This window comes from Aethalodelphis obliquidens, unplaced genomic scaffold (assembly GCF_003676395.1).
Source record: "Aethalodelphis obliquidens isolate GAN/ISIS:26980383/991018 unplaced genomic scaffold, ASM367639v1 scaffold90, whole genome shotgun sequence".
Taxonomy (NCBI): Eukaryota; Metazoa; Chordata; class Mammalia; order Artiodactyla; family Delphinidae; genus Aethalodelphis; species Aethalodelphis obliquidens.
This window is the reverse complement of record NW_020838034.1, coordinates 890,366-907,630: the sequence shown is the minus strand read 5'-3', so window position 1 is coordinate 907,630 and position 17,265 is coordinate 890,366. Positions and strand designations below refer to the sequence as shown.

Below are 17,265 nucleotides of genomic sequence, written 5' to 3'. Positions count from 1 at the left end.
AATTCTTTGGCCAAAAGCTCTCATCTGGCCTCTACTTTCATAGGATGCCCAGACTCAAACTGATTATTTTCAGGACTCATGTTTGCCATACCCCAGACCAATGAATGAAAATGGCTGTACCAGTTAGAAAGGGATGTTCTTACAGAATTTATCATAGCATACAAAGTCCCACCCAATTAAGTGTTAAAAAAAAAAAAAAGTCATATATTCAAAAAAGTCACTTCCAGGGCTTTGAGAATTGGCCCACAGCTCTGCAATATTTCTGGATTCTTCTGCCTCTCTCGGCTTCAAACATCCTTTTTACTCCTTTCCTGCAACTTCAGATGAATTATCACTTTGCCACCTCATGAAGAAATTTTCAAGACTCCCTTCTTGGGAGACTCTTACAGTTGGATAGTTGTTTAAGTGTAAACAAGACCATACTTCCTCTTTTACAGCATCACACTTACCAAAAGAGTGGATGTCGAAGTGCGCCCAGAAGATGTTGATGACGAAAGGGTATTCTGCTGAGTAGATAACGTGCTGTAAGGTAAAAGAGGTTGCCATTAGCCATAGGGCTATGGTTACCTGACCTGGAGCTTCAGTCAAGAACACAGGCCACGGCTTCCCTGGTGGCGCAGTGGTTGAGAGTCCGCCTGCCAATGCAGGGGACGCGGGTTCGTGCCCCGGTCTGGGAGGATCCCACATGCTGCGGAGCAGCTGGGTCCGTGAACCATGGCCACTGAGCCTGTGCTCCGCAACGGGAGAGGCCACAGCAGTGAGAGGCCCACGTACCGCAAAAAAAAAAAGAACACAGGCCAGACACAGAGAACTGACTTGTGGTTGCCGGCAGGCAGGGTGGGGAGGGATAGAGTGGGAGTTTTGGGTTAGCAGATGCAAACTAGTATATATAGAATGGATGAACAAGGTCCTACCGTATAGCACATAGAAATATATTCAATATCCTGTGAGATAAACCATAATGGAAAAAAATATAAAAAAGAAAATATGTATAACTGAATCACTTTGCTGTACAGCAGAAATTAACACAACATTGTAAATCAACTATACATCAATTGAAAAAAAAAAGAAGAACATAGGTAAAGAAGGCATAATATGGGACCAAGGAGATCCTGAGATCATATGGTAAACACAATGGCCAGCCAAGAGTAGTGAGCAGTTAAAGCAAGAATGGGTGTTGAAAAAGGGAAAAAAGCCTCCTCTGTCTTTACTTCCCATAGCTTTTAGGTTACCCACTTAGCTAATGTGGTCTCTGCTAGGCAGAGAGGACAAGATAGAACCAGAGAGCTCTGTTATTACTACTCACCAACCCAAACCTCCATCCTCACCCCAAATCACCTGCTGTGTTGTGTGGTGGTACTATTTGGAATCTCCTCATTGTGGCTCAAGCCACCCAAGGAAGATGAGTGCTGATTGGTTGTCGTCAGTAAGGAAGCTGCAGATACCGTTTCACTGAGAGGGGGGATGCTAGAAGTGGAAGGTGAGTCAGATTTCACTGCAGAGCCTGTAGCACCTGGAAATAAAGAAAGGAATTCACCTCATCAGAGGAAGTTATTAAGAGGTGACGACAGCCCTAGGCTGTCCCAAAGACAAGAGTGTGAGTTATTTAGTAATGGACCACTAACATTTAGGTACAATCTTTTCCTTTTTTTTTAATTCCAAGCATTTCACAGCACTGATCTCATTTGTCCAATAAAGAGAACCCAGAGGATTATCACTGTTACAAGACAGAGAACCTGAAACTTACGATAGTTTGAGATTAAACAGCAAGGTAGAAAAAACCAAGCTGAGACTATACCAGAAGTTTTGATCATTGAGGCAGGGCTCTTTTCACAACAATCTACGAAATGCAAAAATATTTAAAGGGGAGTAAAAACACTACAGCTGAGAGGAAAAAGCCTGGAGAACACTCACCTTCAACAGATTGCGTGGTCTGTAACTGCGTGGCCTGCACAGAACTGAAGCCATTCTGGTAAAAAAAAAAAAAGAGGAATAAGAAACAGACAAACTCAAGTGAATAGGTCAAGTTAGCACATTGACTCAGCTTAACTTCTGTCAACCAATTTCTTTCAGAGAAATTCTACAATGAAAGGATTAACATAATGTATACTACCCAAACAAAGTAAAAACAACAAAAATTTAAAAACAACAATAGTAAGATATACCAACCCTGTGTGACCCAGGGCAACGGAAGGCAATGCCCAAACTGCTGAAGAGATCCCAAACCCCAAACAGACATAGGAAAGGTCCAAATCCAGTGATCCCTGGGGGAGGATGTGGGAGTATGACAGTTCAGCCAAACCACCTATTCTGCTGGCTGCATCTGACAGTCACTCCACATTGCCTCTAGCATATGCTGTCCCCCTCACCAAGCCAAGACATAGCAAGGTGAGGTCTACTGATATGCACCCACAGAAGGCTGGCAATCAGATCTTCCAAGAAGAGAAAACAGGTAATTGAGACTGATTCTACTAAAGAGAATGAATCTTTAGTGCAAAGAGAATGATCTTCTGGCTCTGAGTCTCCAAGGTTAGTGAAGAGAACTTTTATTTCACCAACCACAAAAATGTGGTTCAGCTTCTCAATCAGCACTTCAGAGGTGTCTTAGCACCATTTGTCAAGAAGTAAAACACTAATATTTCAGAGATTTTGCCCACTATTCTCCTAACCAATGCCCAGGGGCTCATGAAGCCAATACCTTTGCCTGAGTCAAGTCCTTTTGGGGTGATGAAGAGATGGAGCTGGGGTACCGCCGAGTCTGTGTGGATCTCTGTTCATATAGAGGGCCCTGAGCATTATTTTGGGAGGTATAGGTTGTCGACTGAATTGGGCCACTCTGATAACCGGACTCCTGACTCTGGTTAGATGAAATTGTGGATGAAGATTCACTGTGGGGAATGGAGAAGGAAAATCTGAGAGAGACGAATAGAGCAGATCCACTGATACTAAAACAGTGGAGATCCACTACTTGTGTAAGTTGATTACAATCAAAAAGAAAAATTCCAGCAACAAATAAAAGAAACTGCCGCAATTTTCTCCTGAGAACAGTAGGAATTTCCACATCCTATAGAGCCAGGGATCTAAGCTAAGAATCCAGTTTAAAAACATTTTCAACTCTTAAAGGAAGAGAAAAATTTCTTGTTCCCTTACATGCTGCTGTTATTAGAAAAAGAGGCTAAAAGTCAGTAGAAAGGATATACTACTCTCGGTCCCTTTGATACCATCATAACATGAACCCTAAACATGGGAAAAATCACCTTTTGCTCATGTTCATTTTAAGGAATTCTGAGCTCCTGGCCCTCTCAAAAACCCTATGAAGTAAAATTCTCTTGAAAGGAACTTTTAAAATATTCATATGCATTAACAGCAATTATGATTCAACAGAGCTAGGCTGGGGCAAGACATCTCTATTTTTAAATTCTAAGGATTGAAAAAAATTCCTCCAGGGTTTTCTACTGCTTAAGATGGCCTTCCCTGATAGCTATCAGAAGAGGCAGGGAAGGTTCTACTGGAAAGGTTTCTTTTACTTGTGTAATGTATTAATGTTACCTCCTTCCTAGGAGTTCAAAGCTACACCCTTCGTAGGCTTAAGTCCACACCAAGGGGCTAAAAGTGTCAAACACATTTTTAGCTGTGGTAGAGGCCAAGGTACTGTTAAAGGTGGGGTACATGTCTCTAGGAACTGTGCCTGGACATTCTAGAAGTGCCCAAGGGATACATTTCTGTTTAGAGTTAGGAAAAACCTAGTAACAATATTTTAAAATGCTCAACAAAATGCTAAAATTGGCTACTTTTCTCTCACTCAATCAGAGGCTTGGCCTGTCCAGAGTTCTAGGAATCAGCAGGAGATTTAGAAAAACTGGTAAATGTCTGATAAAAGAAGTCTTATGACGGCTGTTTCCTCTACCTGGCCGTGCTGGTATAGAGGCTACTTGGAGCCTGGCTTGAAGAGGCGCTCGTGGTGGGGGTGGACTCATAATCAGAAAGGACAGGCTCTGACCCAAACTGCAACGCCCCAAACTGCAGATTTAGCCCTGAGATATCTGCCGAGCCAGGCATCTCCACAGCCAGAGCAGGAATCTGTAAAGAAGATAAAGTAATGGTTTACTATAAGCTTACTGTAAGACTAATAAAAAACTTCTGCTTTAAACCTCCAAATTACACCCTTACAATCTCAATTCTCAAATCCCACACCCCTTTGCCCTAAAATAATATCTATCTAAAAGTTCAAATATACCTTAGAAGTCAAGGAGGCTTTTTTCTTCTGCTGTTTCAGTTTTTGCTGAGCCGGCTGAGGGCTGGACGATTGGTTGTCTGAAGACCCAGGAGACATTTGTGGAGCCGAGGTGGATTTGCTTGGCAGAGGAGAAGACGGGGGTGGAGGTGCAGCAGTGGAGGTAGCCACTGCAGGTGGCTTCTCCTGAAGGAACACCTCCATCATGGTTGAAGATGGGGTGAAAGCCTGGCGCTTTGTAAAGGGGCTGTGCACTGTTGAATCATTTGGGTTCTTCAAATCTGCACGAGGAAATCCAATAAGCATGAGGCCAGAGGTGTTCGTGAACCTCAAGAAAATGCTATTATCCTGCTCCAGAGCCATGAACTAGGCCCCCAGGAATCAGAAACTCATATAAACAGGTCCTCTTTTAAGATTTAATCTCATTTCTATAGGTGGCAATCATTGGATTTTATTTGTTAAGCAGAACCTAATGAAATCAAAACTATTATCCTGCCTATGTAAGAAAGGAATTCAGGAATTGTCCATGTTTAAAGTGTAAGGTCCTAAAATGGAAAAGCCCAAAGGCAGTATGATGTTTTCAAATACTACAGATAAACCTAGGGAAAACCCAAAACATCCTCAGGTCAACAGAAGACTGCAAATGTGTACAGGGCTAAATTTGATGAAAGAGATATAGAGATATACAGCTGCAACTTATGTATTTAATTATTACTCCCCAGCTTTCTGAACTAAGCCTATCTCACCAGGGGAAATCACTGTGGGAAAAGAGCCAGTTGGCTGCCCTTCTCCTCACTTCAGAACACATTCTCTACCCCTACTCCTGCTAGCCTCCTGGCAGTAATGCTCCAATGCTTAAAGAATTCAAATCACTTTCCATATTTCTCACCATACTGCACCAGCGATGGGGATTGTGTGGTGGAGCCCATGTCCCAAGAGGAGGTGGTGGTGGTTCCAGATTGAGAATGCTGAGCTGCCAACTGAGCCAGGGCCTGAGCAGTCTTGAATTGCTCCAAGAACTGGGAGCCTGTGGTGCTGCTGCCTTTAGCTTCACCGACATCACCGAATCCTTTCCCTAACATGCTCACCTGTAGATCAACACAGAGATTAGAGGAATCCACATCCAAGCAACTTTGTTCAACTACTCAAAAAACAAACAAACAAACAAAAACAAAACACTTATCCCTGTTAAGAGTCAGTACAGTTAAGACAAGTAAAGAATGTCCAGGGGCTTCCCTGGTGGTGCAGTGGTTAAGAATCCGCCTGCCAATGCAGGGGACACAGATTCAAGCTGTGGTCGAGGAAGATCCCACATGCCGCGGAGCAACTAAGCCTGTGCGCACAACTACTGAGCCTGAGCTCTAGACCCTGTGAGCCACAACTACCGAGCCCGCGTGCCACAACTACTGAAGCCCACACGCCTAGAGCCCGTGCTCTGCAACAAGAGAAGCCACCACAGTGAGAAGCCCACGCACCACAACAAAGAGTAGCCCCCACTCGCCGAACCTGGAGAAAGCCTATGCACAGCAATGAAGACCCAACACAGCCAAAACTAAAAACTAAATAAATTTTTTTAAAAAAATGTCACAAAATAGAATAGTCCATTACAGCATAAGCTCTGGACTCAGACTGTCTACATTCAAATCCTGGTTAAATAATTGTGGAAAAATTACTTGTAATTGGTCTGTACCTCATTTTCCTCATCTGAAAATAGGAATAAAAGTAGTACCTCATAAAGGTGTAGGAAGATTAAACAAGATTAAAGCATTTAATATGTGCATGGCACATAACAAGCAGTCAAAAAAATAAGAGCCAGGGCTTCCCTGGTGGCGCAGTGGTTGAGAGTCCGCCTGCTGATGCAGGGGACACGGGTTTGTGCCCCGGTCTGGGAAGATCCCACATGCCGCAGAGCGGCTGGGCCTGTGAGCCATGGCCGCTGAGCCTGCACGTCCGGAGCCTGTGCTCTGCAACGGGAGAGGCCACAACAGTGAGAGGCCCGTGTACCACAAAAAAAAAAAAAAAAAAAAAAAAAGAGCCATTAAAATTTATACCATTACCATCACTTTCCCCTCCTTCCTTCTCAGGGACTCCTTTAATAACTGGAGGGGTTTTCTCCCCTTTGAATTTTTAAATCAACTAATACTTGATTATTAAGCTAACATGAAGGTGATATAAGATTTCACTTCAGGGGCTTCCCTGGTGGCACAGTGGTTGAGAGTCTGCCTGCCGATGCAGGGGACACAGGTTCATGCCCCGGTCCAGGAAGATGCCACATGCAACAGAGCGGCTGGGCCCGTGAGCCATGGCCACTGAGCCTGCGCATCTGCAGCCTTTGCTCCGCAACAGGAGAGGCCACAACAGTGAGAGGCCCGTGTACCGCAAAAAAAAAAAAAAAAAAAAAAAATTCACTTCAGCCATTAAAGTCTTTGCCCCTTCCACTGAACAGCTCAAAAGGAACAAAAACAACTAACTGAGCTTCATCTCAATGTTTCTAATAACTAGCATAGAGACAAAGAAGCAAAATCAAGGAGCTATCTCAACTTCTGCATTAAATGATCAAGTAATGAGTCAATCTGATTTTATTGTTTTCTGTGTATATCCAAGTTCTACAGGGTAATCGTGATGACAAAACAAAATTTACTCTTAATGCTTTTGGGGGATTCTCTCTATTCCCTACTACCAAGTAAAACTACCAGCCTAGACCAGAAGATTAACCATGTGGCCTTGACTATTCTAAAGAACCTCCAAGGAGATTTAGTCTAGTCTCTCTTAGGTTCTTACTTAAGCACATCATGATCTTCAATTAAGCGGTGCTTATACAAAACCCATCTGTCCAACCCAACGTAAGACTTTTTTTTCCACTTCAGTCTGTATCCCAAGACTATACAAACAAGTACAAAAACACTGGAAATCTAGTTGAAAGTACAGGATTGCGGCAGAGAGATGATCCCGCACAGCATGATTACCAAATATTCTGCAAGCGTGAAACACTGAAGGTATAGAAAATTACCTAACATTCATATATTATAATGGGGAAGGGCTCCTATATTACTTACATCTATTAAATTTTAAGGGAAATTAATCCTCTAACCTCTGTCCTCAATGGAAAAGAACTACATTAAATAGCATACTGATTAACGCAGGTAATGAGAAAAAATAGCACTTATGTTTAGTTTCACATATCACATGACACACATTAAACAGAATGTTAAAGTGGAAGTATACTGAAAACTTATTTTTGATATGAGAATTTGGATTTAGGTGTAAATCTTCAACTCCAGACATTAAAGGCAATTAAAAGTGACACAGAGCACTTAACCCATTTTCCAGTCATATATCTTAGGTGTTGGTAGTTATTTTCTGATCTTCATTACATCTTCCTACGACCTTTGTCCCATTTTGTTTCTTCCTTCTTTTCCTTTTTAGTCCCAACACTCCTCTCCCTTCTCTGCCACCTTTTCTCTCCTGTGGCCACTCATACATGGCAGAATATCAACCACCAAATTACTATTAACACAAAAAACTATTTTAAGACAACAGTTAAAAACTAACAGAGTGGGACTTCCCTGGTGGCACAGTGGTCAAGAATCCGCATACCAATGCAGGAGACACCGGTTCGATCCCTGGTCCAGGAAGATCCCATGTGCCGTGGAGCAACTAAGCCCGTGAGCCACGACTACTGAGCCCTTGTGCCACAACTCCTGAAGCCCGTGCGCCTAGAGCCCATGCTCCACAACAAGAGAAACCACTGCAATGAGAAGCATGAGCACCGCAACAAAGAGTATCGCCTGCTCGCCGCAACGAGAGAAAGCTTGTGCGCAGCGATGAAGACCCAAAAATAAATAATTTTTTTAAAAACCTAACAGCTCTGGATTAGAGGCTGACTTAGCAGTTTTACAGCTGAATTACTCTAACCTTACTACTAGAAAAATAAAAGTATATGCATACACATAGTTTCTTACCTCTTACAACTATAGTAACCCTCCAGCAAAAAATAAACAGGAAAGTAAAATAAACAGGAAAGAAGAGAGAAAAAGCAGTACCTTTAGGATTTACTGACCATCTTTGTTTAGTTATTTAGACTTTGCTATAATTGATGACCTTGAATTTTAAAAAATATTCTGAATCAACAAGTCATTTGCCATAAGTGCTCTAGGTTAATAACCAATACCACTACTTCCACATTTGTGGAGACTTTACCCATTATCTTATTTATCTTCCTGAAGCCCTGTAAGATAGGCACAGCAAGCACTCCTATCCCTACTTACAGAGAAAGGGAGAAATAGCTAATAAGCGGGCAGATTCAGGAAGACCCCAAGTTTTGAGAAGCCTAGCTCAGAAATGTCTGGTTTAAATGAATACATATGACAATTCTGCTCTATCAAGAAAAAGGGAATGGCTGGACTTCCCTGGTGGTCCAGGGGTTAAGACTCCGTGCTCCCAACGCAGGGGGCATCGGTTCAATCCTTGGTTGGGGAACTAAGATCCCACATGCCACACAGTGCAGCCAAAAAACAAAAAACAAACGACAGGGAACTGCTACAACCTTCCAACCAAGTTTAATTAGTATTACTAATACTAATTAGCATTAAAATTGGTTGTCATTGATTTTCACTCAAGAATAACAGTGAACAATGTTTGCACAATAAGTATTCAGTAAATGACGTTAACTCTTTCTTTTTTTAAAGCCTACACGTTAAAAAAAATACATTTAATTAATTAATTGATTGATTGATTTTGGCTACGCTGGGTCTTAGTTGTGGCATGTGGGCTTCTTAGTTGTGGCATGCATGTGGGATCTAGTTCTCCGACCAGAGATCGAACTCGGGCCCCGTATATTGGGAGCGTGGAGTCTAATCCACTGGACCACAAGGGAAGTCTCCTAACTCATTTTTATAAGATGACTCAGTCTGTCCAAAGCTAAGTCCTCTCCTAGAGCTATATCCCCTACTACCCAACTCGACATCTCTACACCCAAGTCAGCCTAGGAAGACAAAAGAAGACGCTTTACCTTGCCCCAAACCTCTGGGTATCACTGAAAGCAATTAATGTATGTATGTGCTGGGGTTGCAGAAAAGTTTGGTTAGGATACACCATGTTTCCTACTTACCATACTGTGATGAGAAAACGTGTTCCCTGAAGCAGGCTGTGATATGGCACTCTGCTTCGAGTTACTGAACACCAGAGGCTGGGCAAGAGAAGGAGCCTGAGATGGATCCAGATTAGATGAATCATTCTCCATTGAAGATGGTGTCTTCCCCAACAGAACAGCAAGGTCAATTCTGGTGGAGAGATGGGAGCTTGATGAACAATGACTGAACATTCCAGCATTCCCCAACACCCGACTCAGATTATGGTTAGATCAAAATGAAGTCACTCCCCAGAAACACAAAGCCGTGAAATGCTTAATTCATCAAAATAACAGATCTGTAAGAGCCACAACAGTATCTACCTATGCTCCAATGAGGCTGCCAACCTTAATAATGTTATATATTTTAATTTTAGTGAAATTAACTTAGTGAAACATCAAATGTTACTTTTAATACAGCAGCTCAATAATTGGGCCAAAATTTACAAATTTTTACCCATGATTTTAATACTGAATACCTGTCATTACCAATATCTAATATATAAAACCACATACTAGAATGCTGGCATCCTCAAGCAGCTTTGGAACAAGAAGGGTTTGGGGAATTTTTCCCCAAATTTTTAAAATATTTCAAGTTACTTGTGATATAATGAAAATATACACTAGGGGCTTTTCAAATTTCCTGAGTAGTAGGAGTGTCTTTTGTTTTTCATAATTGGTCTCTTTCAACTACAGTTTATGCTAATAAAGTAACTCAGGGTGGGACCCCTCACAGAGTTTCAAGAAGGCGGCGGGTCACCAGAAACACCAAGAAAGTGATTAGAGAGTTGCAACTTTCAGCCCCACCACACTCCACGCACTTCTAGAGAAGGAAGAGGAGCTAGAGACTGAATTCAATCACCAATGACTTTATCAATCATGCCTATGTAATGAAACTCTCATTAAAAACTCTTGAACAATGAGGTTCAGTGAGCTTCTGGGATGGTGAACACATCGATGTGCCAGGAGGGCAGTACACCCAGAGAGGGCTTAGAAGCTCTGTGCTCCACCAACCCCCATACCATGCCCTATGCATCTCTTCCATCTGGCTCTTCCTGAGTACTGGTTATAATAAACCAGGGACAGCAAGTAAAACTCTTTCCTGAGTTATATGAGTCATTCTAGAAAATTATTAAACCTGAGCAGGGGGCTGTGAGAACTCCCAAATTTGTAGTCGGCTGGGCAGAAATGTGCAGGTGGCCCATTTGCAGCTGACCTCTGAAGTAAATAAAGGCAGTCTTGTGGTACTGAGCCGTCAACTTGGGTCTGCGCTAACTCTGGAGAGTTAGTGTCAGAACACCCAGCTGGTGTCAGAGAATTGAAGAATTGGTGTGGAAAAAAATCACAGATATTTGGTATCATAGAAAAAAAAAAAAAAGTATGGAGGGTCTTTAAAAAACTAAAAACAGAACTACCATATGACCCAGCAATCCCACTACTGGGCATATACCCTGAGAAAACCGTAATTCAAAAAGAGACATGTACCACAATGTTCACTGCAGCACTATTTATAATAGCCAGGACACGGAAGCAACCTAAATGTCCATCAACAGATGAATGGACAAAGAAGATGTGGCACATATACACAATGGAATATTACTCAGCCATAAAAAGAAACGAAATTGAGTTATTTGTAGTGAGGTGGATGGAGCTAGAGTCTGTCATACAGAGTGAAGTAAGTCAGAAAGAGAAAAACAAATACCGTATGCTAACTCATATTTATGGGATCTAAAAAAAATGGTACTGATGAACCTAGTAGCAGGGCAGGAATAAAGACACAGACATAGAGAAGGGACTTGAGGACATGGGGGAGAGGAAGGGGGAAGCTGGGGCAAAGTGAGAGTAGCATCAACATATATACACTACCAAATGTAAAATAGCTAGCTCTTGGGAAGCAGCAGCATAGCACAGGGAGATCAGCTCGGTGCTTTGCAATGACCTGGAGGGGTGGGACAGGAAGGCTCAAGAGAGAGGGGATATATGTATGAATATGGCTGATTCACTTTGTTGTACAACAAAAACTAACAGCATTGTGAAGCAATTATACTCCAATAAAGATGTATGAAAACAAAAAACACATTACCTCTGGTAATGACATCCTGAACATCCTATTCCTATCGCACTTCTCTTTAGGACATTCTGAATCAACAGCTATCATACCCAGGTCTAGAAATAATCCAAGAGTCTTTCAGGGGATAAAAATATTCCCTGACAAGTGTTATCTTCCTCTACTGACCCCAATACCTATGTTCAAGTTCTAAAAATTTCATAAGCCAGATCCTAGGGAAAAAAATTATCACCGTGCTCAGTGGGCTAAGCAAAGACCGTAATTATTAAGCAAGAGAAGAAACTATTGAACAGTTCTGCAAATTCAGAAATAAATGAAAACTTTCCACTTTCAGCTTCTCTTTACCTGACTTACTACAAGTTCTAAGTTCTAAGTTTTAATCAATACCTATGATGCTGACAAGGCTGACCTATGTATTAAAGGGCTGTTTGGGGGAGAGTTAGCTTTAAAATTGTAATATATGGATTTCCATTCAGTAGATTACTAATATCAACTCTTACAAATCTACCAATCAACTTAATAGGACCTTAATATGATTTGGTTATCATTATTACCAACACCATGGGAGTCTGTAGAGGTCCAGTGCCATTCTTCCTTACAACTAATTTAGCAGATACCCTTGGGAAAAGATACAGAATTATACCACACACTTGCCTCTGACCAGCAGTGATTGTCACATTCTCCGCAGGCAGAGGCACTGATGACACATTAGAGGCAGTGAAGATCTTGGTCTCAGAAAGCTGGAAAACAGAGGAATTAGTCACTCCTAGTGTTAGGTAGGTTTCAGTCAGAAACCTGGCACAGGTTAAGGGGAATTCAACATCAAGAAAAAGGGGAAAACTCTTTGAAGAGAGAACTATCTACTCTAAGGAATCCTGAATGGACTGACTTTCAAGCCCCTTCTATCTGTGCACAATGGTTTTATCAAAAGAGAGGGTAGAATCAAGAAACCTAATAAAATCGAGTGGAGTCACATAATATGGGCACTGAACTTACAGGAAGGTGAATATGGTAGACAGAAAAACAGAGAAAGCCCCTTTATGTTTTCCCGCTACAGCTCCCAACTCCTATCTCAATCCAAACCATACTTTATCTTCCACTACTCCTCTCAAAGAAAGGAAGATCACAGCCAAGATGAAGACAGATATAAGTTAATTCTTGGCTTTTGAGCAGTAAGGGCCCAAGGGCTGATGAGTCGACATATGGAGGAATAATTTTAACATGCACTTTTTGGGGACTTCCCTGGTGGCGCAGTGGATAAGACTCCGTGCTCCCAATGCAGGGGGCCTGGGTTTGATCACTGGTCAGGGAACTAGATCCGACATGCATGCCACAACTAAGAGTTCGCATGCCACAACTAAGGAGCCGGCGAGCCGCAACTAAAGGAACGCTGGAACCACGACTAAGGAGCCCGCCTGCCACAACTAAGACCTGGTGCAACCAAATAAATAAATACATATATATTTTTAAAAGGCATTTTTTGCCTTAAAACTGACTTTGTTACACCTAGTCTCTCCACTATAAAACACTAAAATTAGGTAAACAATTGTAAGGAATAAATCTTCCTACTATTCAAAAGTTGATTTTTTTTGAGGGGGGGGGGCATGCTGCCCGGCCTTCTGGGATCTTAGTTCCCTGACCAGGAATTGAACCCTGGCCCTAGGCAGTGAAAGCGAGGAGTCCTTAACCACTGGACCACCAGGGAATTCCCCCAAAGCTGATTTTTTTAAAAAAACTTTTTGATTAAAATCTCCCCTCTAAAAACAGTGAATCCACTCCCCCAAATATATCATTCTCTGAAAGGTGGTTAAGCTGACAAGCCAAATCTTAGAAAGTATTCACAAAGCAGTCTAGCTCTGCTACAAGAGAAAAGAATCACCCTCTAATGCTGATACATCCAGAATTTTAAAATTCAGGCCTGAAAACCAAAACAGTTTGACACATCATTTCCTCTTATCATCTTCTGTCTTGACTGAATAAATACAAGTACAGGAATGTTCATCCATGATCACGGGAAACTGTAATTCATAGCAAAAGCTTGACTGTGACCAGGGATCAGGAAAATTCTTTTACTCAGGTACTACTCCAGCGAATTCATATAGCTTGTCTATATGCCACCCATCTATGAGGTTTCCTAGTTTAGTCAATCTGGAAGATAGCCAAACCTACATGTTCATCTCAATTACAATCACCACAATGCACTCTTAGTACAAAAACAAAAGGGGTCCCAGAGTCAACCAGACTGTAAACTTAAGAACTTGGTACTGTAACTCTCATCTGTACCCACCTCTAAGCCAATTACAGGACCATACACCAATGCCTGAATGTGAACCAAATAACTGATTTGCTCCAAGGAGAGTCATGTGCCACCAGAAGCTATTACTCAATGCACTACCTGCCTAACTCCATTTCTAGTGCCCTACCCAACCACCATCTCTTCCTGGGATAAATCCGACAATCAGATATTGGACTTACACAAGTGCACTTGCCCTTTCCATAGTCTGGTTCCACAGAGTCCTGTTCATGCCCAGTCTCCTTCATATAACATATGTGAAATGTTCTGGCTCAGAACACTATTTTGGATGTAAAAGTTTTGGGTCAGAATCTTAAGGGTGAATTTTGAGGGGTAGAAACATACCCATTTTCTATCCCTAAACACCACTTAGGGATAGAACGTACTAATGAGGAATGACCTGGGAATACCTACATCTTCATTCCAATCTTCAGTTCCCCACTCCTCTGTTGCAGTCCTCCATGCACCTGGGAATAAAGGAAAAACAATGAAGTAATTTTAAGTACCAGTACAAAGCACAGGCAGAAAATACGGACGTTTTAAACTTTTGGCAGCCAAAAGTGTAACTAGAATTTAGTAATCAGAAGGGATTCTTGGGCTTCAGAGGGAGGAAAAGACTTTTTAGAAAGGGATACCTCAGAACAACCAGGGTTTTAATAAGATTATGATTTCACAGCTACTTTCAGTTCTTGTTACACAGCTGTAATAGGAAAGAGAGCAAGACAGTAAGAAAGAGAGAGAAAATGCAAGAGACAGCAAGACTCCAATGGACCCAATGCTCCAAGCAATCTCTTAAGGGCCTTCAAGTCCTCTGACTTAGTAGTCCGTTCAGTGAAATGGCAGCAGACAATTTAAACTGAAACATGCAAGCTATACTTATTTGGTATAAGACAATACTGCAGGCAGTCTGAAGAAAGATGGCACCAGGGGCAGAGGAACACAAATGGTTGCCACATTATAGTCAAAGGGCAGTGAAGAAGGAAAGGCCTGAAATCCAAACTGAGAGCACTGACACCTACCTGCTATGGGAACTGAATTTAAAAATGCATACTCAGGGCTTTCCTGGTGGCACAGTGGTTAAGAATCCGCCTGCCAATGCAGGGGACGCGGGTTCAATCCCTGATCCGGGAAGACCCCACATGCCATGGAGCAACTAAGCCTGTGCGACACAACTACTGAGCCTGCGCTCTAGAGCCCATGTGCCACAACTACTGAGCCTGTGTGCCACAACTACTGAAGCCCACGTGCCTAAAGCCCATGCTCCACAACAAGAGAAGCCACCACAATGAGAAGCCTGTGCGCCACAACGAAGAGTGGCCCCGCTCTCTGCAACCAGAGAAAAGCCCACGTGCAGCAACGAAGACCCAACGCAGCCAAAAATAAAATTAAATTTAAAAATGCATACTCAGCAGAAGTCAAGTTTATAGATCGTTTTGATTTAACTATAAGAAACCCCAATGGATCTGTTCTTTTCAGAAGACACGAGATGAGATTGAAAAATAAAATATGTGTAATAGTTACCGTACTGGTCCTAACTATACAAAACACAAAATCTGACCTGTAAAAGTCATGGCACAGACAATGGAGGGACACAGTTTCTGTAGGAGAGGTCTGTAAATAATCAAACCACCTTGCATATTCCCCTTGTTTTGCTTTACGTATACGCATATCCTCAGAAAAGGAACCTGGCATTTTTCAAGGAATATAGGTGAGTTTCTATGAGACCTAAAATTCTTCCCTTCAACCAAAGAACCACATTAAGAAACAGGAACCTCTGTGTAGCAAGGACCAGAAAACGCCTTATTTTCTTCTCTAGAATAACAGTATATATTTAATAATTCTTAAAACATTCTCTCCAAATGGGGAAACTTCTTACAAGAATGAAAGTATGAAGGCATGGCATTCAGATTTCACTGTCACTGAAGAGAAATATTCTAACACCTACAAAACCCGTCTGAAATTCTCTTAAACATTTAATAATGAAAAATCCTATTTCCTAGAGAAAAACATGTTCAGTGCAATGCCTTTCCCAGGACAATATTAAAACTATGCCAGGGAAATTCCAAACCACTTAATAATGACAATGTTCTCCAAATCAAACTAAAGTCCAATCTCAGTTTAGACAAGTTACAAACCACACTCTTCTCTCCCTCTCTAGTGATGGCATTTTTCCTCCCCATTGACAACCATCCCACCCGGGCTAAACTGGAATCCAAAATCTGGGTTAACACATACACACAATCCTAGAATTGGAAGTGATCTAAGAAGTCATTTACTACTGAGAGGCTATCTCTCAATGCAAGAAATTTTTTTTCCCCTGTACTCTAGCGACTGCATCTGGAATGGAAAGGAAGACTGTAGACAGCTACTTGACACCTTCCTATATAGGACATATGGTCTTGGCTAAGGAAAAGGACTACACCGAGGAAGCGTTAAGGCACAGAAAGAGTGCAAATGCTCTGAACAAAAGATTAGGGCTTCCATTCCATCAGCAAAAAGCACAGACAATGTAAATGTTAAATATTCATTAAACTAATTTTTTTAAGGAGGAAAAACAGGCACAGAATATGAGAGAAAAAAGCAGAAAAATAAAAAGCAGGAAAACAGAAAAATGACATATCCACAGATATTTCAGTTCATAAAAATCTATTAAATATCCGGGGCAGTTAGGCGCCTGGATGTATCATACCAGGAGCAGTCTCAAATTTTCGGGGATAATTTGACCCCTCAACCCCAATGAAATCAAGTCCTGAAACAAAAAAGAAAAGAAAAGAAAAAACAACCAGTGAAATTTTGCTTGTGAATGAGAATGTTTGCCCCCAACACACAATTCCCACTGTACCTGTGGATATTTTAAGGGTAGATTTGAGTCTCTTTTTAAATTAAAAAGGGAATTTGTAATTTGCTATCATGAAAACACAAAAAGAGATCATGCATGAAGCTTAAGTTCAAATCATGAAACTTGAAGGGAATGCATGAAACTATACTCAACACTTTCACACTAACAAGCAATTCACATAATTTTTCATTCAGCCACAAATCAAAAATTTCTGAGTCTAGCCTCCCAAATCTGCTATTCTCTACTCGGTATAAATAAACACACACCTCTTTCTTCCCTCTCTCTTTTCCCAACCAGATCCTTGTTGAAAATAGCTAAGGCTTTCAATCTAGGACTGGGACTCCATGCCTAATTTTCTATCCATAACTAAAAACAAATCCCTCGACTTCTATTATCTTTTCTGCCAATGATAAAAAGCCAAATACCCAAGAACGAACTACAGCTCAGAAACATATCTGTTATTCGGACTGTTACCAATGCTCTACAAAGCCATCAAGAGATGAATGAAGAGCAGTTCTAATGCCTCCAAAGTATAAGTTAAAACAGAAAAGGATATTTCATAGCCAAATGGTTAAGGGACTTCAAAAAGATATCTAGCTTGCCAAAAACTCAACTTTAGCCTCCACCAATGAGAAATCTGTATTAAAAATGAGTTTATAAGATAGCTTGATGAACAACAAGCAAGTAACATTCAGGACCTGAG

The 17,265-nt window shown here is 41.5% G+C and overlaps 1 protein-coding gene and 1 non-coding gene across 24 annotated transcripts in view; both read right to left on the bottom strand.

The window, feature by feature from the left end:
* UBAP2L (ubiquitin associated protein 2 like) overlaps nt 1–17,265 on the bottom strand; it is a 42,571-nt gene that overhangs the window by 12,683 nt on the left and 12,623 nt on the right. For 12 of the 23 annotated variants that reach the window (XM_027095088.1, XM_027095091.1, XM_027095090.1 and 9 more), the window contains exons 9-19: nt 16,413–16,472; nt 14,138–14,190; nt 12,085–12,170; nt 9,345–9,516; nt 5,124–5,322; nt 4,238–4,515; nt 3,908–4,080; nt 2,699–2,888; nt 1,915–1,969; nt 1,339–1,513; nt 450–522 (exon numbers count right to left, since the gene is read on the bottom strand). In XM_027095088.1, the coding sequence (XP_026950889.1) occupies nt 450–522; nt 1,339–1,513; nt 1,915–1,969; nt 2,699–2,888; nt 3,908–4,080; nt 4,238–4,515; nt 5,124–5,322; nt 9,345–9,516; nt 12,085–12,170; nt 14,138–14,190; nt 16,413–16,472 (1,514 nt within the window). The remainder of the gene's footprint in view (nt 1–449; nt 523–1,338; nt 1,514–1,914; nt 1,970–2,698; nt 2,889–3,907; nt 4,081–4,237; nt 4,516–5,123; nt 5,323–9,344; nt 9,517–12,084; nt 12,171–14,137; nt 14,191–16,412; nt 16,473–17,265) is intronic. The other 11 variants (XM_027095097.1, XM_027095095.1, XM_027095093.1 and 8 more) reach the window with 1 other exon arrangement.
* On the bottom strand, nt 2,273–2,409 carry LOC113614126 (small nucleolar RNA SNORA58). The gene has a single exon (XR_003430456.1). It is a non-coding gene; the product is annotated as a small nucleolar RNA SNORA58 (small nucleolar RNA).